Source organism: Malaclemys terrapin, chromosome 13 (genome assembly GCF_027887155.1).
Source record: "Malaclemys terrapin pileata isolate rMalTer1 chromosome 13, rMalTer1.hap1, whole genome shotgun sequence".
Lineage (NCBI taxonomy): Eukaryota > Metazoa > Chordata > Testudines > Emydidae > Malaclemys > Malaclemys terrapin.
The window spans coordinates 14955184-14982066 of record NC_071517.1 but is presented as its reverse complement, the minus strand read 5'-3'; the positions used below and the strand labels follow the sequence as shown (position 1 = coordinate 14982066).

At 46.6% G+C, this 26883-nt stretch overlaps 1 protein-coding gene across 1 annotated transcript in view; it reads right to left on the bottom strand.

Annotated features, from left to right (window-relative positions):
• Positions 1-8829: 8829 nt before the first annotated feature.
• The window catches only part of LLGL2 (LLGL scribble cell polarity complex component 2), a 52619-nt gene continuing 34565 nt past the window's right edge, over positions 8830-26883 (bottom strand). Inside the window, exons 13-26 of the mRNA XM_054047488.1 lie at positions 26618-26771; positions 26377-26481; positions 24913-25205; positions 24490-24643; positions 18925-19075; positions 18285-18401; positions 15962-16128; positions 14788-15052; positions 13930-14083; positions 12827-12867; positions 12291-12338; positions 11493-11535; positions 10731-10792; positions 8830-9530 (exon numbers count right to left, since the gene is read on the bottom strand). Coding sequence (XP_053903463.1) covers positions 9523-9530; positions 10731-10792; positions 11493-11535; positions 12291-12338; positions 12827-12867; positions 13930-14083; positions 14788-15052; positions 15962-16128; positions 18285-18401; positions 18925-19075; positions 24490-24643; positions 24913-25205; positions 26377-26481; positions 26618-26771 — 1762 coding nt within the window. The 3' untranslated portion in view covers positions 8830-9522. The remainder of the gene's footprint in view (positions 9531-10730; positions 10793-11492; positions 11536-12290; positions 12339-12826; positions 12868-13929; positions 14084-14787; positions 15053-15961; positions 16129-18284; positions 18402-18924; positions 19076-24489; positions 24644-24912; positions 25206-26376; positions 26482-26617; positions 26772-26883) is intronic.

Below are 26883 nucleotides of genomic sequence, written 5' to 3'. Positions count from 1 at the left end.
GTGGGAAGAGACCACGAGGAGCACTGTACATTCATTCACTATTTCTTTACACACAGTAGGAGGAACGGAGGCATTTGGTGTGACTGCCCTTTCTGAAAGCAGAACGCAGCTATGGAACGCAGCCCGTAGAAGGCTGGCAGATTGCAGTCATACTCACAGGCCCCCACAGCGCATTTGTCAGCAGCAGAGCCTCTTGGGTGTGAGCACTATACCAAGGGATGCATGTGAGCATACGCAACTGTAAGCTGCTCAGGGCAGAGACCTTGTAGAATAGCCAGTGGCTAACTCCACTGTATCAATGTCAGGGGAGCACTGTGACCCAGAGCCCCCTTGGTGCTAACTGGCAAAGGGGTCACTGTTCTTTCCAAGCAACTCCCACCTCAGACCTGACAAACTCGCCACACCTAACACACTGCTTTCATGGTATTTATCCATAAAGGGTAACATGTAAGGTCCCTGCTGAAAGCTTGTAACTTATCAATACTCATAACAATTGCAAGATGGGTGTATGGGTAATACCTAAGGAATAAGTTAATATTGAAAATTATGCCCTTATGGTCTGGAAGTGAAAGTGAGTCACCAGGGAATGATGTGTCTGGGTGACGGCCCATTCAAGTGGGAGGGAGTTGTCACCCCTCCCTGGCTAGCAGTTATGTAACATATTGCTCCACTTTGTACCACTCCAGAAAAGTCAATAGAAAACCATCAAACACAAACTACAAACATCGAAACCACTTGGAAGTGAAAAAGAAAGATAGGACAGTGAAGGAAGTGCCTGTCTGTGAATAAAGACAAAAGACTGATTCAGCATATCACAGGGTGGAGAAAGACACACTGCATCCATTTACTGAAGAGGTACTTTGATGAACAGGGGTGCTTCATGAAGACCGGCAAGCACTGCAAAAGACTGAACTCTGTGGGATGAGAACGAATCTACTTTATTAGCTAGGAAATGTAACAAGTGTAGGCCTGCCTTTGTGTTTTATAATTGGTTTGTGTGTAATCATTTGTTTCCATCACTCTTTTATTTTTGAATCTCTACTCGTTCTAAAATAATTTTGTTTTACTATAATTGAACTCTAGTGCTGTGAGAGATACAGGAGTAGTGGGCTAAGATAAAACTGGGAGACACGGTTCCTCTGAGAACAAGATCTGGAATTTCTGAGGGTATCCAGTGATCGGGGCTGGACACCACAGGGGAACACTTGGAAGGGACTTGTGGCCGAGTCCATCTCTTTGCAAACTTCACGGCAAAGGCAGGGCTGGTGTAGCCCAGAGGAGAGTCGGTGGCTGACTGGCTGGTGGTGTTAGGGAGGCAACGCTCAGCTGGCACAAATTTCCTCATGCTGGAGTCAGGTTGTAACTAAGACCATGTCTACACTAAAAAAACCACACCACTGAGCAACACAAATTTTGCCAGCAGACGCGCTTGTATGCACAGTGCTAGGTTAGCGGTGTGAAAGTGAAATGAATTATATTAAAGAAATAGAATGAATTAAAGAATGCTGCATGTACCTTTAAGTAGAAATGCTGCAATCCATGTGTCAGAAAAGCCGACATTAACTGCTTAATGAATTGCCCCACTTAAGGGCAATTTGTGAAGCGTTAGCCTTAGATCGATAAAAGTTAATAAGGAAGCAGGATATGCATATTGTGCCCCATGCAAATTTTACAATTTTGCTCTCTGTCCCTTTGTTTAGTTCGCACCCTTTTATCTGTATAAATTAGACTGTTTGAATCTTGCATGGGGGCTCACATTATCTGAATGTATTAGCAGAGTGCTGTGCTAATAAAACACAGTGGTCTGACAAACTATGAGTCCTGAGTCTAACTTTGACAGCGGGAGACGCTCTCCTGTGGATATAGCTACCGGCGCTCGTTGAGCTGGTTTTATGTCAACAGGAGAGCACTCGCCCATCGGCGTAACATAGCTAGATGAGTGCTGTTACAGCAACACCGCTGTAAGCTTGTAAGTATAGACATGGCCAAAGTGACTCAGTTCTGGGTGCCCCAGAGAAGCAACAGGGCCCCCTATTTCTGATCATGGCCTCTGGCTGGTACAGCAATAGCAACAGAAGTGATAGAGTAGCTGAGATAGAACCAGCTCATAGGTAGGCCTTCTTAGGCAAGACTACAGTGGGCAGGAGACAGTTTCTTTATAGCCCCTCTGTGAACAGGCAACAGCTAGGATCAGTCTCAGGAAACCGCCTTGTGGCTTACTGTTCTATGCCCTAACGCCCCGTTATTGCATAGCACTCAAATCCTCGCCTGCTGGAATCACAAGCAAGAGAGCAGGCCCAGGCCAGAGAGCAGCAGCCCCCAGGGTGATCTGGAACGTAGGCATCCATACTGCTCTCTGCCTTCTTCCTTTACCAGCAGCTCGTCTTCTGCAGGAAATGAGGTGCAAGGCTGGCCTTGGAGAACAAAGCAGGTCTCGCCTAGTCTCCTATGCCCCATGCTCTTTGAGAGGCCATTTACCCCGCTCTCCCGCCCAGTCCCCTGGCTCAGGCTTGCAGGACTATCCTAGGAGGGATGGTGATGGAGGTAATAGGAAAGGCCCTTGGCTCTCACAGCCCATCAGGGTTCAGCTTTCCTCCCCAGCTCTTATAACTCACTGTTGGAGCTCTGTGCAAAAACTGTGGGGAGGGACACACCAGCCTGGCTGCGCCTCTGCTCCCTTTCCTAGCTGGTGCAGAGGTCCCCTTAAACTGCTCCCTCCACGGCTGTGTGCAGCGTTCTCTGGTGGGGCCTGGGGAGATTAGCTGGAATATGATCTCCTCCTTTGCCAAGCCAGACATTCCCCAGGACAGTTAGCAAGACACTTCCCATTCAGAAATAGTAAATTCCATCAATTCCTCTGCCTAAAACAGCAGAGGATTTCAGTGCAGAAGCATAAGAGCTGCTGCGCTAACCCATCTCTGGAATAGCTAGGGAAGCACCTGTACAGTTTCTCAGCCAGCTAGTCCCCAGACAAGGAAGTGAAACAGACCAAAACACGGAAGTGACACTGATTAGGGGCAAAACATTGCCAGATAAAGTTCCCCCCCCTCCACCCTCCCGTGCTTTTTGGCATCTAAAGGAGTTACAGGGCAGATTAATACAGACAAATGTGATCTGAGTTGACGGCATCCTTTTGGAAGCATGCTAAATGTATCAAAGAAGAAGGGGACACAGTGGAGTTATTTGCCATTTATCCCCCTACACTCAGCCATAGGCAGGGACTTGGAGTCTTGCAGCACTGAGCTCTTATTCATATCTCCGTTCAGCAATGTTCTTCCCTAATGCACTTATAACTAATGCAATGCAGGCAAACAGACCTTCCTCTCTTGCAGTGGAAGCTGATGGATTATGAAACTTTGACAGAAGCTTTAAATATTTTATTACCATAAAGTTCAAAATTTCCCATCTCATGAACATCGGTCTGTGCAAAACTAATAAATTCACCATTTGTCCTTACACCCTGAAAGCCCAATTCAGCTGCTTTGGCGTGGGGAGGGCTGGGGATTTTTCCTATGTGGTTATGGGGAAAGAATGAGGTTTGCAGGGCAAAAATGGGCAGTAGATGCCACTTTCACTGTAGTAAGTTGGGGATGGGGTTAAGAGTTCAGAATGAACTGTCTGTATAATATATCAGACCTCAACCAACACGATAACCATCTCACCATTCACTGTGTCATCCAAAGAGTGTTGCTTCATCTGTGTCAGAAAACATCAATGTAAGTTTCCACATGCTGACCTGGAAGCCAAGAAGGCAACAGCTCTATAAACGAAATCTAGGAGCCATGACTGCATAGAAATGGGCCACAGGTAATGAGATCTTATAGTAACTGGTTCTATGTTAGCTAGTAATTACTGACCACCTTCCCTATCAGATACTACAGCAAGAGCCTCAGACCAGCAGGGCTAAGGAGTGCTTGCACGTAATATATTAGCACCGCAAGCAGGGACAACTTTTTTTCTACCTACCTTTTTCGTAACTGGTGTTCAAGATCTGTTGCTCATGTCCATTCACGTTAGGTGTGTGTGCCCACCATATACGCCGATGCCGGAAGTTTCTCTCTCAATGGTATCCATAGGGGACCAGCTCTGGTGCCCTTTAGAGTGGCATGCATATGCCATAGTATAAGGTGCACTCGCGGCTCCCTCCACCCTCAGTTCCTTCTTGCCAGAAACTCCAACAGTGAGGAAGGAGGGCACATCGTGGAATGGACATGAGCAACACATCTCGAAGAACACCAGTTTCCAGAAAAAGGTAACTTTTCTTCTTCGGGTGCTTGCTCATGTCCATTCATGTTAGGTGACTCCCAAGCAGTGCTACCGGAGGCGAGTAGTTCATGGATGTGAAGACTGTAACAAAGCTCTGCCGAACCCTGAGTCGTCTCTGGCCTGTTGGGTGATGACGTAGTGCGCTGTGAACGTGTGCACCAAAGACCATGTTGCGTCCCTGCAAATATCCTGAATAGGGACATGTGCCAGGAAGGCTGCTGAGGACGCTTGAGCTCTAGTCGAGTGGGCCATCACAATAGGTGATGGTTGGACCCGTGCCTGCTCATAACAGGCCCAGACGCAGGAGGTAATCCGGTTGAAGATCCTTTGAGAGGACACCAGAAGTCCTTCATCCTATCTGCTGTCCCGATGAAGAGTTAGGTTGACCTGCGGAAGGGCTCAGTACATTCCAGATAGAATGCCAAGGCGCGCCAAACATCCAGGGCATGCAGCTGCCTCTCCTCAGCAGTCGAGTTCTGTTTGGGACAGAATACCGTGAGAAAAATGTCCTGGTTGACGTGGAAAGAGGACACTACCTTCAGCAGGAAGGATGGGGTTGGATAGGGTCACCGTATATGGCGGCTCCGAGATCAGGGCTTTCAGTTCTGACACTTGTCTCGCCGATGTAATTGCTACAAGGAAGGTGAGACTTTCCACAACAGGTAGGAAAGGGGACAAGAGCCCATAGGCTCAAAGGGTGGGCCTGAGTGTGGCGAGAACCAGATTGAGGTCCCATTGTGGGACTGGGTTCCAACCCGTGGGAAGAGCCTCTCAAGGCCCTTCAGGAACCTGACAAACATCTCGTGCGAGACCCTGGATTTTCCTTGGACACATGACTGAAAGGCCAAGATGGCCACTAGATAAACCTTGATGGAAGACAGGGCTAGGCCCTGGTTATTCAGGTGGAGCAGATAGTCTAGATGGACTGCAGGGATGAATGCATCGGGGAGATGCTACGCACCGATGCTCAGTGGGAGAACCTCATCCACTTCGCCAGGTACGTCGCTCTAGGAGGACCTGCTGTACCTCAGTAAAGCAGGTCCGTTCCTCTGGGTTCAACCATGTAGCGTCCGAGCCGTGGGAGGGAGGCGAGGTTTGGGTGCAGGAGACTGTCGTGATCCTATGAAAGGAGGTCTGGGCGACCAGGTAGCAATCAGAGGGCAGCTACTGTCAGGTCCATCAGTGTGCTGAACCAATGTTGGCGTGGCCACGCTGGGACAATCATGACGACTCGTGTTCTCTCTTGACCTTTGACAGGACCCTGCTAATCAGAGGAATCGGCGAGAATGCGTATATCAGATCCCCCGACTATGACAAGAGAAAGGCATCAGAGAGGGTGCCCTTGCCGAGACCCTGCAGGGAGCAGAACTGATGACACTTCCTGTTCCATCTGGTGGCGAACAAGTCCACTCGGGGAGTTCCCCACCTCTGGAAGAGCAACTGGACCATCCCTGGATGGAGCGACCACTCATGGTGAGAGAAAAAGGACTTGCTGAAGTGATCTGCCAGTGTATTCCTTACGCCGGGGAGGTGGGCAGCCTCCAGGTGGACCAAATGATGGATGCAGAAGTCCCACAGATGGAGCACTTCTTGACAGAGCCGACGAGCATGCTCCCCCTTGCCTGTTGATGTAGAAATCAAGGCCGTGTTGTTCATCAGCACCTGCACCACTCTGCCAGTCAGATGTGGCAGGAAGACTAATCAGACTGCCCTGAGCTCAAGGTGCTCCCCGCAGCCCAGGTCGGAGACATCCAAAATCAGAGTCTGAGGGGCAGGGACTGTCGAGCGTTACTCTGTCTAAGACTGACCTCGGGTCGGTCCACCACTGCAGAGAGGCAAGTACCCTTGGTGGAATCGTGATGACCGTGTCCAGGTGATCTCTGGACAGGGAAATCAACTGTCCCTAGCCATTGTTGGAGAGGCTGCAGCCTGAGCCTCATGTGGTAGACGACCTAAGTATACACTGCCATGTGGCCTAGCAGCCGAAGGCAGACCCGAGCTGTGGTGAGAGGGAATGCGGAGAGTCCGGCAACGAGATCCACCATCTTCTAGAATCTGTCTTGTGGCAGGAAGGCTCTGGCACAGGTGGAGTTGTGCACAGCTCTGATTAACTCTATACTCTGCACCAGAACTAACGTTGATTTTTCCTCGTTTATCAACAGGCCCAAGGTGTGGCAGGCGACTTGAAGTACTGCAACATCACACTGGACCTGGGACCTGGAGTGGCCCTTGACCAGCCAGTCGCCAAGGTATGGATAAATCTGAATACACCTCTACACAGATATAACACGACCTGATAGAACATTAATTCAGATATAACGCGGTAAAGCAGTGATCCGGGGAGCGGGGGAAGTGGGGGGTAGGGGAAGGGTGTTGGGCTGCACACTCCAGTGGATCAAAGCAAGTTCGATATAATGCAGTTTCACTTATAACACAGTAAGATTTTTTGGCTCCCGAGGACAGCGTTATATCAGGGTAGAGGTGTACCGTGATACCTGAGGTAAGCTGCTACTACTGACATGCACTTGGTAAACACCCTCAGTGCTATTGCCAGCCCAAACTGGAGCACCGCAAACTGGTAGCCCACCATGGAATGGAGAAAGCATCTGTGTCCATGAAATATCTCTATGTGGAAATATACGTCCTTCAAGTCAAGGGCGGCATACCAGTCTCCCAGGTCTAGGGACAGAATGATGGAGGCCAGGGAGACCATGCGGAACTTCAGCTTCTTGAGGTATTTGTTTAGGTCTCACAGGTCCAGGATGGGTCTTAGACCCTGTGACGAAGTGGGAATGTTCTTAATGTTTTCTCTGAATACGGTGTGGGTGTTGCAGTTTCCCCTATGCATTTCTTAGGTATCTAGGTGTGTGTGGGGTGGGGAAAATCAGGGTGTGTGATTGTTGCAGAGCCCAAGATGGCCCCAGTGATACTGTCTGCACAGAGAATGGCCAACACTGTCTCCTGGCAACTAATGGCCTGGGCCCCTCCTCTACAAAGGTGTCAACTGAAGGTGTTGGAGAACAAAGATGAGGCGACTCCTGGCTGGGAAAAGGGACAAAGGCAGAGGAGGAGCTGGAGAGTTTCAGTTTGGAGCTGGCTGGGAAAACGGAGGGGAGGCCAGACCTCCTGACCTCGCAAGATGGACCTGACTGAAGGGGTCCTGTTGTCTGTACCTGCAAGACCTGTCTTGGACTGTGTTCCTGTCATCTAAATAAACCTTCTTTTACTGGCTGGCTGAGGGTCATGGTGAATTGCAGGAAGCCAGGAGTGCAGGGCCTTGTCTCCCCCAACTCCGTGACAGACCCCCTTTGGCCTTTGGGATCAGAAAGTAATGGGAGTAAAACCCCTAGCCCTGTGGTGTAGAGGGACTTCCTCCACGGCTCCCGCCCGCAGAAGGCCCTGCACCTGCTGCCAAAACAGGCTCTTGTGAGAGGGGTCCCTGAAGAGGGACGGGGAGGGAGGAAGCAGAAAAACTGGAGGATATAATCCTGAGCCACAGTACTGAGGATCCATTGGTCTGCAGTTATAGAGGTCCAGGCAGGGAGGAAAGAGGACAAGTGGACCAACTAGCTAACACACTAAGGGAACTATCTAATAACTATTTACAGGAGAAAAGTTCACAACGAACAGTTCTGGACAGGGAGGTTTGCCAAAGCAAAGGACGTTCCAGCACATTCACTGTTGGTAAGAAGGAACTGAGGGTGGGGGGAGCCGGCAGGGCCCCATATACTGTGGCATACACACGCCACTCCAGAGGGTGCCAGAGCTGGTCCTCTACAGATACCACTGAGGAAAAAACTTCCGGCACTGGTGCATGTAGTGGGCACGCAAACCTAACATGAATGGACATGAGCAAGCACTTGAAAAAGCTAAGTTACTGCTTCAAACACAGGTGCTATGCAGCCCCCTGTACCAGGAAGTCTAAACAAGTCCAACTTCTCCTTCGTAAGTCTTTTGAGTAGATTTGGAACAGTAGATCAACACATTCACCTCTTCCTTACCAACATCCGTCCTCCAACAGAAGTGGAGTGGGGAAGAGATTAACGGCCTAGTAATGAAAACAAGAGCTCAATTTTAGCTTGATAACACATGATTTGGGATGGAGAGGGAGGGAAAGATTTCTTTCAAAAGGGTTTCTCCTACTCAAAGCTTCTCCATAAGGCTCACAGCTGGTTGGATGTACTGTACAGCCTCCCCTTCTCCCTCTCCCCCCTCGCCCAAGCTAGTTTTCAGTACCAGCACAGGATAGTCCCCAGGATTTTCTAATTATGTTATGAATTACTATGGGATAGAGTTAGAAGTGCTTCTAGATCAGATTTCTAGGGGTGGAGGATTTCTGTGGGTGAAGGAGGCAAGTGTGAAGGCTAACAGCTCCTCCCTCTAATCAGACACATGCACTGATTAGAATTGGTTCATCAGCAACAGTGGCCTTTCATGTCAGTTTCTGAGCAGATGCTGGTGAGAGTCCCAACCCCTGAAGCTGCACTGCTTTTACCATGCAGAGGAGCGAGTCCCTGCTTTTGTCGAAGTGACAGATACTGGAGCAGACCATGACCACAAAGGTAATTGAGGGTTTTCATTTATTTCACAAAGAGCAACGTAGTGTTGAGACAAATCAAGTTCGATTAAATTTCCTCCAATCTGAACAGCTACAAAAATAGATTCTACCCAAATCCTTAAAACCAGTTAACAGTACCGTCAAACAAAACCTAACCAGAATGCCTCATTCAAATACCAGTTACAGCAGCCACAGGGATCTAAAATGACAGATATATTATTTCATTTGTTTTGTATTTTTTTAAAAAAAGTACATTAAAATACGGTTCCATTAAAACAAACACCCATACGATTTAAAAAATTGTACAAAAAATAATCTTAAACCACTCAGAGGTAACAGTGTGTTTATTAAAACTCTGCACCCAGGGCAGTAACATTTATAATTTAAAACCCAGCCCAGTAGAAAAGAGATAATTGTGCAAACATTAAAAATAGTTACAAAGACGTACACAGAGGCTTGTGGTGCATCAGAGCAGGCAGTCTGCTTCTGGCCTCCGTGCAAGGCAGACTCCAGGAGGAGGTGGTGGTTTCTAGTGAGGCACGAGGGGGAGAGGAAGAGGAGAGGCTGAGTCGCAGCTTTATCTCCCGCTGTGCAGGGAGAAGTAGAAGCCTCCTCTCCATGGGACGGCTTTCCCAGTCAGTAGTGTTATGGCACTCAATCCAATGCCAGGAAGTCACAGCGGCTTTGCTGAGGTCTGATCATTCCGCTTAGGGAAAGAATATGCGGCACCATATTAGGATCATTCTGGACAGATAACTCCCCCTCACCACCAACCCCCTCCCGATTCAAGAACATATTGGATATAAGGTTTGTAGAGCTCATGCCAGTCTGATCTTTAATCTGGGGTTCACATCAATGCTCACAAGATCAACTCACATCCCTATGCAAATCCCAATAACAGGCCTTATGCCCTGGCTGGCAGACACTCCCTTAGAGAAGACAGGCAGCCTGTACATCCACATCAGACAAGTTGGTTTATCCCTCTGGCTATCATACATACCCTGTAAGGGTTTCCCCCCCCCCCATGGCCGTGCTGAATGCAGCACAAGCAGCGATGCTGCAGTGTAGGCCTGCCATAGCTTAGCCTTCTCATGGTTTCTTGCAAAGAGATGGAGAGGGTAGTGGCATGCGAAGGAGTTCTACATGCCCCAATGCTCCCAGCTAGAGAGCCTCTCTCTACCAGCAGGTCTCCCAAAAAGAGCCCACAGCAAATGTCAACAGCTTAAAATGCAAGACGGGGTTTTAGGACTTGTGTCACTCCGTCCAGGACTGGGGCAGCACTTGTTTGTTCAGGTGGCACCCAGGCTGCTCAAACACTGACAGACATATCAGGCAGCCACCAGGCTCCCATCCAGTCAGATGAGGTGATCTGTAGAGCAGTGACTCTCAACCTTTCCAGACTACTGTACCCCTTTCAGGAGTCTGATTTGTCATGTGTACCCCAAGTTTCACCTCACTTTATTTGCTTACAAAATCAGACACATATACAAAAAAGTGTCACAGCACAATGCTATTGAAAAATGGCTGACTTTCTCATTGCTACCATAGAATTATAAAATAAATCAACTGGAATATAAATCTTGGACTTACATTTCAGTGTATAGTATACAGAGCAGTACAAACAAGTCAGTGTCCGTATGAAGTTTTAGTTTGTACTGACTTTGCAAGGTGCTTTTAATGTACCTGTTATAAACTAGGCCAATATCTAGAGGAGCTGATATACTTCCTGTAAGATCTCTGCATACCCCCGGGTACACATACTCCTGGTTGAGAACCGCTGCTGTAGAGCACCGCACTCCGGAGTGCCATGTAAATGTAAAGCACCAGATTGTTAGGAATGCCGACCCTTTGCTTCTTGCCTCATGTTGCTGCACCAGAGCCTGGAAAGACCCTTGGCTTCACTTACCTCCTCCATTACTTAGTCCATGTCCTACGTGAATTCTTCTTGAATTTCTCTCTCCATAGCTCCTGCAATGACAAGGGAGCAAAGTCCATCAGTGCAATGCAATCACCCTATCTGGATAGATACATGCAGGTGTGTCAGGCAGTCACTCATCCTCTCCGCAGATCGTTGGAAACCCTGGGTTTCCTACCCCACCAAGCGCTAAAGTATTTTGCATCAATTATAATGCCAGTCATTCATCTGCACGTCTGTAGCCCGTCACCTGAACAGCTCAAAGTGTTCTGTGGACAGGAGTTAAAGCCCAGCACCCATGAGGTAACTTATTGCCTATGTGTAGAGATAGGGAATTGGAGCAGAGAGATACATGTCCAAGTTACAGTCAGTGCAGAGCCAGGATTAGATCCCTAGAGTTCCTGTCCCAAGTCCCATCTTCAGCCACCTAAGCCCATGTGGCCTGCCCATAGAGTAATGTGGGTTGATTTGAACCTGTATGCGAGTACTCAGAGTCCTGCTCCTTTGGGATATGGAAATGTGATCGCTTCTGTTTCTCCAAGAGAAAGAGACAAAGGATTATTCATAAAAACCTCAAGGGAGTTGTTCTTGCGTAGAACAAGTTTCTCTTTGGACCAGTTTGCGACACACACATATGAGCAGTTGCTAGTGCTTCACTGCAACAATATCTGCCATTGTGCTGGATATTCTCCCCGTTTTCCCACCTTTACCAGCTCACCAGGGAGAAAGGAAGGTTGGTCACAGGGTACTCACCTTCTCTCCCCCTCCAGGGTACTTTGGATCTCCTTCAGAACTTCTGGAAAGCAAACAGTTAAAGAGCAGTGAGAAGTGGGAGCAGAAGTGCAAGGTCCTCTGCTTGAATCAGTAAACATTTACAGTGAGGTTGTTTTAAGAGCTTGATTGCACATGCTACTTCTACTGCACCTCATTTCAGAATGGCCTTTAAAATCTGTCTTCCTGCCTCCTCCATGACTGTCAGACCTTTAAATATCACTGCCTCTTCTGCAGTACTAGTCTCTGACATAATAAAACTCTGAATAAGGGGCTGGCACACAGAAGTGAGGCAGTGTCTCCAGAATGCTGCCAGCACCAGCATGCTAGCAGTCCAGGAAGATAGCCAGTTCCAGCTGGCCCTTCATTCTTGGGTACTGCTGGAAAGTGAAGTTCCTTATGTATATTAGGGCTAGGCAACAATGGAAGCAGGTAGGCAGCGATGTGGAGCTTTCTTATCTTTTTTCCTTAGGACCCTCCCATCCTCACCAATCCATGAAATAAAGCTGTTAAGGATCTTTGGGGAGAGGGACTATCTTCCTGCTGTGCTTGTCCAGCACCTAGCCCAATGGGGTCCTGGGTCCATTACTGGGGCTCCTAGGGGCTACAGTAATGCAAATAAATAATTCTATTCTGGCATTATGTACTTTCTGGAGCTGCAAGAGTCTATTGTAACCAGGAGGATGAACAGTCCATGCCTCCACCAGAGACAGCTACACGTCACCCCCACCAACCAATGCAGCTGCCCCCCCCCAGCAGCTCCAATTTTGTCTCACTCACTTTCATCATTGAGTAAGGCATGTTCCATCAACCTCCCAGATTTCCTCTCTGAAAGGTAGAAAACAAGTTGATGTCCAGCAACTTTTCATGGGGGATAAAGGCAATATGCACTTAGAACGCTACAGTGATAGGAACTATGGGAAACACCACAAATACAAAAAAAGAGGTGGAAACTTATTAAGCCCAGCTTGGCTTGTTCTAGAGACAGCATCACAGCAAAGTGCTTGTTAAATGGTAAAAGACTCCACACTCACACCCACAATCCCTTCTTCATAGCACGACTGGGCTTCCCTTTCTAAAAACAATCCAAGATCGGCCTGCTGTAGAACCTGACACGTCCAGGTCACCTGAAGGTTCTGAGATGACTACTTCTCATGGAGAGAACAATCTCAAATTTATCTTCGTATCTCCCTCTTCCCAACACTACAGCTCCTCACCCCTTTTCTTTGAAGAAAATATGACCACCAATCGCAAAGGCTTAAAAAAATGTTTATACACGTCATTAAGTTAAATAAATACATTTGTTGCCTGCTTACCATCATCTTCTCCAGGGTCACCAGAACTCCTGCCTGATTCCCTGGGGAAAAAGGTTTAAAGAAAAGTGTATCAGAGAGGCAAGTAGATTCTTGTACATACCTGGCAGATCAGACAAGGAAAGATTCCTCTGGGTCAGTCAGAGCATGCATGCTAATGCAGAGGGGTGTCCTGAGCAAGCAGCTGAGAGAAGCATTAGGATGGTTGGTGATGAGGAGTTCTAGTCACTAGGGAACTTCCCTAATTTTTCTTAAACACCCCTCCTAGGGGACCTGCATCAAAACGCATCACCTCTAGGGAAGATCTGCTTTCACAAGGAAGAACATCAGGGTTTAAACTACAAAGCAACAGTCCAGTCTGCTACATAATAGAATGCAAACAAGTAATATGACAAAGTGCAAATGGGTGGAGAGGTGGGAAGTTGCATGCAATGTCCTCAAAAGATGTCACTCATAGAAAGTTGGTAGTGGGAAATGTAAGACAGCTGGTAGGGAAAGGACCAGGGAGAAAGTTACATTGCCTTATGGCAGAGCCCTGCAGCGGGACTGGAATCCTCAGAGTCCCGCAGGACCTGCTGCCATAATAGCGGAGCAGGATTGAAGAACAACCCCGCACAGGGCTCTACCTCATGGCAATCAGTTTGGAGTGATGTTAACAGTCTTCAAAGGAAGCCCTGTCCAGTCCTTTTTGGAAAGAAAGGGTTCTCTGGCTCCACAAGATAATATATGGAGATATCCTATCTCCTAGAACTGGAAGGGACCCCGAAAGGTCATCAAGTCCAGCCCCCTGCCTTCACTAGCAGGACCAAGTACTGATTTTGCCCCAGATCCCTAAGTGGCCCCCTCAAGGATTGAACTCACAACCCTGGCTTTAGCATGCCAATGCTCAAACCACTGAGCTATCCCTCCCTCATGTATCACAGTGAGCTTGGAGGGGGAGAAGGGCAGACAATAAGAACATTTAGAACTCAGAGTAGCATGGTCCTGTCTGGATCAAGCCAGGGAGACTAGATTTAGAAGTAGACCACCCTTCAAACACAAGCCATAATGGAAAAGCTAAAGAGAGAGAGGTAAGGTGCTCCAACAGTTTTTTAAGTTAGTCCTACCTGGATTTCCTTGTAGCCTTCTCCATGCCAGATCTGTTGTGCAAGTAGTTGTTGCCCGTAATTTCTGGTGTATCCACAACACACCGGGGCTCAACCAACCATTTGGTGGACAGGGAGAACCTCTCGAACTCTGATGGTGAAATCAGATAAAAACCTAGAGGGGAAAACGTAAAGGGCATTTGCTTCATGAGAGAACGCATGCTCAGGAGCCAGAATCCCAGTCTAAAAGGAAATGAGATCTATATGTACTCTGCTCTCCACAGAAAAGGCATCTTGTTTATATTTCCTCCAAACCAGTGCACTGGGGCTTTGGAGAAGCGCATTGCACCTGCCTCGTTAAGGGGTCAAGCCAGCAACTGACCAACTGAGGATTGCTGTGTGCCACGTGTCCGAGACCCTGCAGTTTGAGAGTTCTTTCAGCTACAACCCCCAGGACAAGAGCCTGAGCAGCACCCACTCTTCCCACAGTTACACTATGGGTTTGTTCCCTCCCTTTTATAGATGTGAAAGGGGAAAGCGAGTGGCCTGGGAGGAGCTCTTCCACAGATGCCAGTTTGAAATGACAGTGTTGTGGAGCAGTAACTCAGGAAGAGCTATCCAGCAGCCCAGGAAGATGCCAAAATACAGACGTCTTATTTTGAGGCCTGACAAGAAATATGGAACACACCGGACACCACCCTCTACTGCGAGGTGAGTTAGCACCTAATGTCTGTTGGATCTGAATGGCTACAAAGAGGATTCAACATGCTCATTATGGAAGCAAAACCAATGCTAAGTTTAAAGAACAGTGAAACAAGGGTTCCAAAAATATGGCAGAGGCGAGTGATCTAGGGGAGCTTACGCTGTTTGTGCCATTACCTTGGCCATATTTGGTGAAGACACAGGAAGCAATGCCACTCACATCTTCCTTACGGATACAGGGGTAGCGGATCTGCAACTTGAGGAAGGGCAAAGAGATGATCTGAATGTCTCCCAGGTTAGTGAGGATGGCCAGGTCATTTTCACTATAATCATCAGTCTTGCAGCTGCCAAAGTTAGCAACTGTCACCTTTCGTACCCTACAGCCTTCCAGAGCTGTCAGCTTGAGCTTCAGTTTGGAGCTAACCTTGGGCAGCGTGAATACCTGCCAGGAGGAAAAAAAAGCCACATAATACACCTCCTCGCTGTACACTGCCCACAACCCCTGCTCAGGAATGGTGCTGCTCCCTCCTGCTTAAACAAAGCCTTGATTCATAGGGAATCTTTGCCCAACAGCATGCACAGAAATGAAGGTCTGAATCTGCCTTCCTGCTTAAAATGAGGCCTGGATATCATGGGATACTGAACAGGCATAAGTGTAGCCAGCCGTGGTCTCAACTTCAGGGCCTGTTCCTGCTCTCACTCAAGTCAATGGGATCTTTGCCACTGACTTCACTGGGAGAAAATGTAAGGCCTCATTACGACTTAATTCCTGTCCTCTCAAACCCTTTCCCCTCCAGCCACAAAGTATATCCACAGGGAAAAACTGAGATTAACCCCAACAGCCGACTCTACCACATTAAAATGACAAGGAGATCCCTGATAAATTATTCCTAGAGACTCCTTCCTTAAACTAGCCAATTACTGGTTATGTAGCTATTCTGCAAAAACAGCGAGAACAATTTTTGAACACTTGCCAATTCTCAGTGTCCTTTTTAAAGAGTCATGTCCCCTAAACTCTAATCTGCAGAATCTAAAGCTTCTCCCAATGGCCAATTACTGCAGCTGTCAAAGAGTTTTAAGTAAATCTACAAACATTCCTATATTCTCCATCTGCATTATGCTAAACTCGCACTTCCACTTGTCCATTTCATGCACTAGTTCTGCCCTGACACCAAGTCTATGTTCTGTGGGGCAGGGAGTGTCTTCATTTGTCTGTATGGTGCCAAGCATAATGGGGCCTAATCCTACGCTGCAGTTCCTAGGGGCTACTGTAATCCATCCCTAGGAGTACAGATCAATACCTTAAAAAAGGGAATTTATATCAGACGAGATGCACGTGGACTGTATTTACCTTAAACTGCTCTTCAGACACCACAAGAAGTTGATGGCTGCCTTGCATATCAGGACTTTTAGAAAGGTCATGTGCTACTTCTAGCGGCTCTGGGAGGGGAGTGCCGTGCCCATCCAAGACAAGTATCCCCACAACAGGAGCCCTATGCATCAGCTGAATTTCCTTGGCTAGACAGACAAGATGTGGAGAAGGGTGAGGAAGAAAAAAAAAAAGAGGTATGATACCAGCTGAGAGGCTGTGACAAGCATACAGTGTTAGAACTCACACACGTCCTCTTGAAATGAGACAATGGTGCATTTCTACACCCAATTAGAGTCTTCCATCTAGCAATTTTTTTATTATTATTAATTTATTATTAATTATTATTAAAGGAGAGACCTATGTGGCTCTCTGTGTTTGCTTCCTTTGCTTATGCACCAGCACCTGTATCTGTAGAAAATGTTAGTTAACTGCATGCCCTAAAGCCATGATTCTAGAAATGACACTTTACCAAGAGTAGTTTCTAAAGCATTTTGATCAGCCATGTTAAAGCCATCCTAGGCTAGAACGTGCATCTAATAATTCAACTCCTTTCATGCTGTGAGGTCAAACAGCTTTAGAACCCAGTTTAACTAGAATGGGCATTTAAACTGAATTCAAACATGGTTTCCAAATTCCAACTGACAAGGGTTTAATAAATGCATAAATGGATTAGGCTGTTATTGTAGGTTTCCCCAAAAGCACCCATCAACATGTCGTCTGAGACTACTACTGATACGCACCGTCCAAGCAAGTGTCATTGCAAAAACTGGTATTTGAAGCAGGAATAATTAAATGATGGTCACCTAATGTACTTTTGCTCTGAAAAAACACCTCCCGGATTAGCACCACAGGCAAAAGCATACAATGGTGATACAGTCGTTTTCAAAACAGTCACATTTAGGCCTGGTCTACACTGGGGGGGGGAGGAGGGGAGTGGAAAAAGAGATTGATCTAAGATACGCAACTTCAGCTACGAGAATAGCATAGCTGAAGTCGACGCATCGTAGATCGACTTAGAATTACTTACTTTGCGTCCTCGCAGCGCGGGATCGACGGCTGCGGCTCCCCCGTGGACTTTGCTTCCGCCTCTCGCTGAGCTGGAGTTCAGCAGTCAACGGGAGAGCGATCAGGGATCGATTTATCATGTCTACACTACATGCGATAAATCAATCCCCGATACATAGATTGCTACCTGCCGATCCGGCAGGTAGTGTAGACGTACCCTTAGTGTATGGAGGTTTATATGGAAATATATACCTCTCATATAGAACTGGAAGGGACCTGGAAAGGTCATCGAGTCCAGTCCCCTGCCTTTACTAGCAGGACCAATTTTTTGCCCCAGATCCCTAAATGGCCCCCCTCAAGGATTGAACTCACAACCCTGGGTTTAGCGGGCCAATGCTCAAACCACTGAGCTATCCCTCCCCCCAAAAAGTCACCTTTTAGTGATAATTTTAGGCAAGGTCCATGGACTCCACTAGCTCATAAATTAGAGCCTTTGCCTCCTAACTAAGTGCACAAGGTCAAATGAGTTTTAAATGAGCAAGACAGCAGATTCCCACTTTTACCATGTTTGATAGAACTGGCTCATTTTAACCTAGACACACGTACTATTAACGGTGGAATGAAAGGCTATAATGGGCCCCCCCAGCAGAATGATAAACTAGAAAGTGGGGGATGGAGGTGAGAAAATGTCTTGTTGGGAGAGTTCAATGGCTGAGTATAGGGGTAGTGCCTTCAGCAGCAGCCTAACTGGAATTAAAACTAAAGAGGTTCAGGGGATAGTAGAATCGATTTACAGTAGAACCTCAGAGTTATGAACACCAGAGTTATGAACTGATCAGTCAACCACACACCTCATTTGGAATCAGAAGTACACAATCAGGCAGAAGAGACCAAAATATAAAAAAAGCAAATACAGTACAGTACTGTATTAAATGTAAACTACTGAAATAAAGGCAAAGCAGCATTTCTCTTCTGCACTGTAAAGTTTCAAAGTTGTATTAAGTCAATGTTCAGTTGTAAACTTTTGAATGAACCACCATAATGTTTTGGTCAGCGTTACAAACAGTCTCCATTCCCGAAGTGTTCGTAACTCTGAGGTACTACTGTATAAGCAAAAGCTGAACTCCAAGCTATTGTTGCTCAAAACTGCTCTCTCCTCCTGGCCAACCATCATGTTTCCAAGTCATCTTGCTCTTCATTTATAACTAACAGCTTTGCACCTTTCTAGCAGTACATAGCAGCCCCTCTGATCCCATTAGGACCATTTCACATGTTCCCACTACTGAGTGATACTCACCCTGCTCTGCTCTGACAGGCTCATCCATCCTTCTCTCCGCTGGCGGAACACGCAGACAGAATGCATAGACTGTGCCTCCATTGGTGCCTGCCCACAAGGAGGGGCAGTGGCGAGAACCTGGAGCAGGGATAAAGCCCATGAGCAGGGTGTCTCTCCAGGAACTTTTAAACATGGAGTGGTTCTACTGTCTGTATGCAAATGTGTATATGCTCACACTAACCCAAGCGCATACGTGATTAGAGGGAAATTCAGATGTAGGATCAGTTTGGTATCTGATGCATCCCCAGCAGGATTAAGGGGAACCACATCCTCTCCTTGTCAGGGGATTGTCTTTTGGCAGTCAGAGGTGAAGAGACTATGAATGGCGTTTAAGACCAAAGAAGCTTCATCCTATTTGAAAGCCACATACTTCAAATTCTCCCCCAAGGTGAACTCATTTAGTCATGGGTCAATCAGCAGCTGGCAGTGATCATACAGAGCAGCTCTGCTCTCACTCATTTACTTTGGCTTTAGACTGAATAGTTTCAGTGCTGCAGGGAGTACAACAAGGGAGGTGCTGGGTCTATGATCTAGAGAGGACCATAGTGCTTTCTTTTCACTTAGTGCAGAGTGTGGCTGGGGGAGAGCTCATTCTACTCACTGTCTCTCAAAAAGGTGTCTGCAAAGTACAAGGTGCGCACAAAGCCAGTGAAGGAATCTTCTGCGGACCGCGCTTCAATCTTCCTCTGGATGGGAGCCAGTTCCATCTCCTGTAATGCATCATGGTCAAACTTGGAATTCGCCTCTTGCACCTTCACATGAAGAACAGAGGAGAAGAGAGGTAAGTTCACTCAGACATAACATTTCTCTTTCCTCCTCCTCCTCAACAATCCCTTCTAGCATTGGAGAGAGAGCACGTAGGGACTAACAGATGCTGGTAAATTAAGGTTACTTGTAACCCAGGTTCTTCAAAATGGACTCTGCATCTTCACACTAGCAGGATGTTCCAGTCCAGGCCTGTGCATCCCATAATTCATAGATTATAGGACTGGAAGGGACCTCGAGAGGTCATCGAGTCCAGTCCCCTGCCCGCATGGCAGGACCAAATACTGTCTAGATCATCCCTGATAGACATTTATCTAACCTACTCTTAAATATCTCCAGAGACGGAGATTCCACAACCTCCCTAGGCAATTTGTTCCAGTGTTTAACCACCCTGACAGGAACTTTTTCCTAATGTCCAACCTAGACCTCCCTTGCTGCAGTTTAAACCCATTGTTTCTGGTTCTATCCTTAGAGGCTAAGGTGAACAAGTTCTCTCCCTCCTCCTTATGACACCCTTTTAGATACCTGAAAACTGCTATCATGTCCCCTCTCAGTCTTCTCTTTTCCAAACTAAACAAACCCAGTTCTTTCAGCCTTCCTTCATAGGTCATGTTCTCAAGACCTTTAATCATTCTTGTTGCTCTTCTTTGGACCCTTTCCAATTTCTCCACATCTTTTTTAAAATGTGGCGCCCAGAACTGGACACAATACTCCAGCTGAGGCCTAACCAGAGCAGAGTAGAGCGGAAGAATGACTTCTCGTGTCTTGCTCACAACACACCTATTAATGCATCCCAGAATCATGTTTGCTTTTTTTGCAACAGCATCACACTGTTGACTCATATTTAGCTTGTGGTCCACTATAACCCCTAGATCCCTTTCTGCCGTACTCCTTCCTAGACAGTCTTTTCCCATTCTGTATGTGTGAAATTGATTTTTCCTTCCTAAGTGGAGCACTTTGCATTTGTCTTTGTTAAACTTCATCCTGTTTAACTCAGACCATTTTTCCAATTTGTCCAGATCATTTTGAATTATGACCCTGTCCTCCAAAGTAGTTGCAATCCCTCCCAGTTTGGTATCATCCGCAAACTTAATAAGCGTACTTTCTATGCCAATATCTAAGTCGTTGATGAAGATATTGAACAGAGCCGGTCCCAAAACAGACCCCTGCGGAACCCCACTCGTTACGCCTTTCCAGCAGGATTGGGAACCATTAATAACAACTCTCTGAGTACGGTTATTCAGCCAGTTATGCACCCACCTTATAGTAGCCCCATCTAATTTGTATTTGCCTAGTTTATCGATAAGAATATCATGCGAGACCATATCAAATGCCTTACTAAAGTCTAGGTATACCACATCCACCGCTTCTCCCTTATCCACAAGGCTCGTTATCCTATCAAAGAAAGCTATCCGATTGGTTTGACAGGATTTGTTCTTCACAAATCCATGCTGGCTGTTCCCTATCACCTTACCACCTTCCAAGCGTGGATGTGCAGAAGCTATTCAGTTTACCTGAATAGGAACAGGGCTATTCAGTTTGCCTGAATCCTACAGAAAGAGGAGAATTAGATTTTCATTTCCTTAACTTCCTCCTGCATATTGCAAGAAAACTGCATTTCTCCAACACTAGCCACTTTTGCTAGTGCAATAGGCTGAACTGAGGGAGCACTGGACTCAAAGACATCTTCCATTTTTGCCTGTGTTGTTGTAGCCGTATTGGTCCCAGGATATGAAAAAAACAAGCTGGGGGAGGTAATATCTCATTAGATCAACTTCCATTGGTGAACTTTTATTGGGCCAACCTCTGTTGAGAAGACAGCTATACAGCCCCTGAAATCCAACCACCAAATAGTGACCAAGCCACCAAACAAAGGGGATGACATCATAGTTCTCAACCATGACGACTACATAAACAAGGCCAACTGACAACCCGGACACCACTTCCCATAAAGAAGTCTAAGAACCCCATATCACAATTCACATAGGAATTTAAGGATTTCATCAAATCCTTCCGCAGACAACTCCAAGAGAAACTCTACCATCTCATCCCCCATGAACACACACCGGATCTTCTACATGCCTCCCAATACACACAAACAAGGGAACACAGGCAGACCCAACATATCTGGCCATGGCGCTCTTACTCAGGAAATATCAGGACTCTCAGAAACCATCCTCAAACCACTCACCACACAAAGGGCCAGCTTCCTCCAGAACATAACCTACTTCCTCCACAAACACCACAAAACCAACAAACTCTCTCAGAACACCATATTGGCCAATGGATCTCACTTCCCTATACACCAACAACCCTCATGATGACGGCATCACTGTCTGCCTCAAATATCTACAAGAAAATGGACAACACTCAGATATCCACCCCAAATACATTGCCAAATTCATCCATTCATCCTCACCCATAACAACTTTATATTCAACAACAATTTGTCCAAACCATGGAAACAGCCATGGGTACTAAGATGTTTCCCCAATATGCCAACCTCTTCATAGGCCACCTTGAGGAAGAATTTCTGGACCATGCTCCACAAAACCAATGACATACTTGAGATACATCAATTATATTTTCATTTGCTGGACAGATGACCTAAACTCCCTCAGATTTCCACCACAACTTGAACTACCACCACCCATCCATCAAACACTCTACAATGCTCCTGCACCAAGATCAACTTCCCAAACACCACAATCAGCTTCAACAATAGAACCCTTTCACAGATCCAGCAACCAATCCAGATATGCCAAGAAATCAGTTATCTACAGCCAGGCACTCAGATACCACAGAATATGCTCTGAGGAAAAAATCCAGGATACACACGTGTAACACACTTAAAATGATCTTCACCAAACTTCTCCATCAGAGAAGTAGACCAGGGTACCCTAATTCCCTGAGAGCACCTGCTTCAATTCAGAAAAAAAAGCCACTGACTGCACATCCCTAGTTATCACATACCACCCCATACTGGCACTCATATTGGGTATCAAATAATTGCAACTCATACTTGATGGGGACCACATCCTGAAAAATCTTTAGCAAATCCATTTTTCTGGCCTTCAAACAACTCATCAGAAGCAAGTTCCCCACAGACCAGGATACACCAACTCAAACCAGTACCAGACACTGCCCTAACAGATGCAAAACCTGCAGTCTCATCTTCACTGCTATAATGATCAATACCCCACAACACACACTTTTCAAGATCCATGGCGCCTACACATGGCTATCACACATGGTGCACCTTATCTGGTGAATCAAATGCCCTAACAACTATGAGGGTGAAACAAGATAATCACTATGCTCTCAAATGAAGTCAGAAAAAGGATAAAAGACAGAAATCGACATATCGCCTGGGGGTGAATACTTTTCACAAAATGAACACTCCACCTCTGACTTCTCAGTCCAATTTGTCAAAGGAAACCTGCACAACACCTTAAAAGACAAGCCTGGGAGTTTAAATTCATAACTCTGCTGGACACCAAAAATCATGGACTCAGTAGCAACACTGGCTTTCTCTCTCATTAGAGCAATCTGTAACCCACTAACTCTCTTGTCCTAGGACTGCAGAAGTATAAATTGTACACTTCATTTTGAATGGTTTCTTGCAACGTTAACTCCTTATGCTTAACAATCTGTTCCATCTTGTGTTAGCTGTAACACTGATGATCTTTCCCAGACCTGAAGAAGAGCTCTGTGGAGCTTGAAAGCTTGTCCCTCTCACCAACAGAAACTGGTCCAATAAAGGCTATTCCCTCAGTTACCTTGTCTCTCAAAGACATCAAGTAGTTACCTTTATAGAGAGAGTCTTCCTCTCTAGAGGGGAATTTAACTTTGGATATAAAACCTCCCTCAATCTTCCCTGGAACATCTTTATAGTGTAGGGGAGGAGAAAGGCAGTGGCAAGCAAGTGAAGGAAAATACCCAACTTTGGTCCTTGACGAATTTCTGCATTTTATTAATAATTTTTATTTCACCCCACAGGTTCAACTCCAGACAGCGGGTTTTGCCAGAGAAAGACCTGTATTGTTACAGACATACTTTCTGACCAGTATTTTGAAATAAATGAGCAAAATTAACCGAAACTGGTTTGATTATATTGTGTTATTTTGACAAATAAAATATGCAGAATTTGAAAATATTGTGTGCAGAATTTTTAATTTTTTGGCACAGAATTCCCCTAGGAGTAAATAGTTACCAATGTTAGGAGTGACAAGACTGAGGCCTGGTACATTACAGAGTTAGCTTACATCGACCTAACTATGTAAGGGTTTACACTAAAATTTAGCTCCCGCCGATGTAACTGCTCTGCTATGCCAACTTATCTTCACCTTCATGAGAGGCATAGAGTCAATGCCGATGTAGTTAGGGTGACTCAGTATCAGTATAGACACTGCGTTGATTACATAGACTGTTACCAGCTTTCAACAGCTATCCCACAATGCCCAGCAGTGACAGTACAATTGATACAAGCACTCCTGTTGAGGATGCACACTGCCGACACAAGGAACAAAGTGTAGAATGCACAATTACTGTGGCAGCTATATGCTGACCTAAGTTAGGTCAACTTAATTCTGTAGGCATGCCCTGAGTGCAGGCCATTATGCCAAGCTGCAATTGGTACAGTAAGGGCAAGTCTACACTACAAAATTAAATTGACCTAAGTTACGTTGAGGTACAGCCACTGCAGTAATTGAATTGGTTTTACACATCCACACTATGCTCCTTCTGATCACAGTGCATGTCCTCACCAGGAGCGAGTGCATCAATTTAACTGCCAGTGTGGGACATTGTGAGATGGTATCTGAAAGGCAGCAACAGTCGATGTAAGCAACGCAGTATCTACACTGACACTGTCGACCTGACTACATTGACTTAAGCACTATGCCTCTCACGGAGGTGGAGTTAAGTTGGGATAGTGGGGGGAGTTACATCGGTGAGAGATGCATTTTAGTGTAGTCGCTTACAGAGTTACGTCAGAATAAGCAGTCTTACCATTGACTTAACTCTGTAGTATAGACCAGACCTAAGATTGAAGATTAAGAACATCCGCATTATCCTGCTCCACCCACCGTGTGGTCCAAGCAGGACTTACAGGGCTCAGGCTTAGGGCTTGTCTACACGGGGAAGTTAGTGCGCTTTAAATTCACACTCTAGCTTACTGCGCACTGACTCCCCACAAGTGCACACACTTACTGTGCACAAAGGGTGCCCTGAGGCAGTTTAGCTTAATATGACTCCAAAGTGTATTAAGTGCACACACACAAAGGCATGTCAACGTGCAGCAAGAGTGTCTACATGGAGTTAATGCAGAATAGCTAGCGTGCACCAGCTACTGTGAGATTACCCACCACATAGACAAGCCCTTAGAGACAGACTGACTCACCTCCGCTGTGATCCCACCACCAGCTCGCCGCTTCCTGCTAGACACCCTGCTTCTCCGGATCCGCCTGAATGACTGCCGGAGGGATTTCTTCAAGGACTTCACCCGAGACAAAGGGCCTTCCAAGGCCAGTTGGTCACTGGGATGCAATGTACATCTAAGACAAAAAAAGTTGGCAGGCGTGCTCAGTTGCTTTTCTGAACAGCTGGCAGTCACTATGGGAGCAACTGGTAGCTAGGCATGTGAACTCTTACTAACAAGCACAGGAGAGACACTCACCCCAGCAGGAGAAGACTTTTCTCTATACCCATTGCTCTCCATAAACCAAGAAATACCAACTCTTACTAGGACTACCTGGAAGTGCTAGCCAGCCAGCTCCCATACCTAGGGAAGTACCCATATCATGCCAGAAAGGAAGAGACTTACTTGACAAAGACCAGTCGTTTCTGCTGGTGATCAAAGAGCCCAAAGCCATGGCTGGTACCAAAGGCCACGAGCTTCCATTCAGAGTGAAGGGCCAGTGCTGTGACCACAGCAGGTGGTTGACATTGAACCAGGACAAATGGTTGGAAGCCAGGTTCAAATCGGACAGGCTCATCTCGGGCCTTTAGCCTCTCGTGACCTTTCCACTTATAGCCTTCTTGGTCCTGTAGTAAGTCTGCTTCAGCATGGTCAACAACATGCTCTGACTCTTCATCATTCAGTTCCATCACCAGTATCTGAGGAAACAGGAATAAGCTCAGAGGCCTTGTGCAATCCTCAGAGCTTTTAGACTCCACCTGATCTCTCTATGGCTTCAACATGCATACTTGTTTCCAACATGACCAGATGCCTCCCCATCTGACTCCTATGACAAATGGATACCCATTGGACAAAGTTTCCGTGAGAACTTTTGCCTCCCATTTTTTAATTTCTTCATTTGATTAATAATGTTGGCAGCATGAAGTTCTAGCTACCAAATTTGGTTACTCCAAGTCAGACCATCCTAACTCATTCAGTGCTCCCTAAAGAGAGGAGAGGGCTTGGGGGACAAAGCAAAGCACAGATGCTCACGTCAGTTTACATGAGAGGAGACCTGTTATGTCTTCACGGAAGGAGGATTGTGGCACAGGCTGACAGACATTATACAGACCCTGAAATGGGGTCTATCACAGCAATAACACAGGCTCTTGCAAGGGACAGAAACAAGGGAGACAGCAGAGGTAGTTTCGCCTTTTTGGGCTGAAATACATAAGGATCATGTATGCCAGTCACAGAAAAGGGTTATAGCATCAAACTATCAAGAACAGGGAGGGCAAAGAACTATCAGCCCCCCTGCTGCAGCCCCCTCACTAGATAGCGAGAAAGCCTCAGGCCGGTTGCCTCCCCAAAGGTTCCTTGCGGCATGTGCTTGGATAGCAATCAGCAGCACAGCTATACCTCCTCCTGTCAGCAGGACTGTGAACTGACCCAGCCACTTTAAATTGTCTCCAAGCTTCTCTGTTATATGAATGTTGCAAGGTGGTGCCACTTACTGATTAGGCACCGGCAACACCAGGATCCAATTGGCTAGCTAGCAGGCAGCATGCCTGCACAAAATGCAAATAGCGGAGGTGTACAGACAACAGGCAGAGAAAATCAGGGGAAAGTTTTAAAAGGCTGAAGCATAAAAACCCCAGGCAGCTGGCAACTACCTCAGGGCTGATCAGTCAAATCAGACAGAAGGGGCAGAATACAGTATAGACTAGAAGGAACTGACAGGTAGGGGGACCCTTCCACAGAATGGCTGTTTACAGAGTGAAGAAAACTCATCCCCAGAGGGGAATCAATTTTGTACTCCATTTCCTATGCTAGGCAAGAAGTACTCTGAAAAGCAGACCACAAAAAAAATCAGTTTTGCGGTTTCAGTACCTGCCCTGCCGTACCAGCTACTGTCAGGTAGCCGCTGTATTTACACAGGTAAATCTTCTGGATCCCGAGCCTGGGGTCATCACTGTAAGGGTCAAAGGAACCAACCTGGTGGATGGAATGTAAAGAGGTCACATCAACACAAGCTGGCCTTAGCACTGCAGCTGCAGAGTGGACAGGCAACAACAGCAGGAACGCAAACTCTCCAGCTGCAGAAAGTTTACCTGAGTGATTGCCATCTCACCTTCCGCAGCGGAGGCCATTCATCCTCACCCAGCGGGTTCATGTTGTCATTGGGATCTGCGTCTGTGAGGAAGACCCTCACAGTGCTCAGCTTATAAAGGAGGCGCAAGCAAACACCTGAAGCATCCCAAAACCGCACGGTGCCATCTTCATGCCTGATGGAGAGGAGTCAGAAACAAGTCATGCACAGTCACTAGTAGCTGTGACAGCACGGGGAGAGAGTGGGAGGGAAAGAGACAGAAAGGAAAAGCAGAATCCCCCATTCTA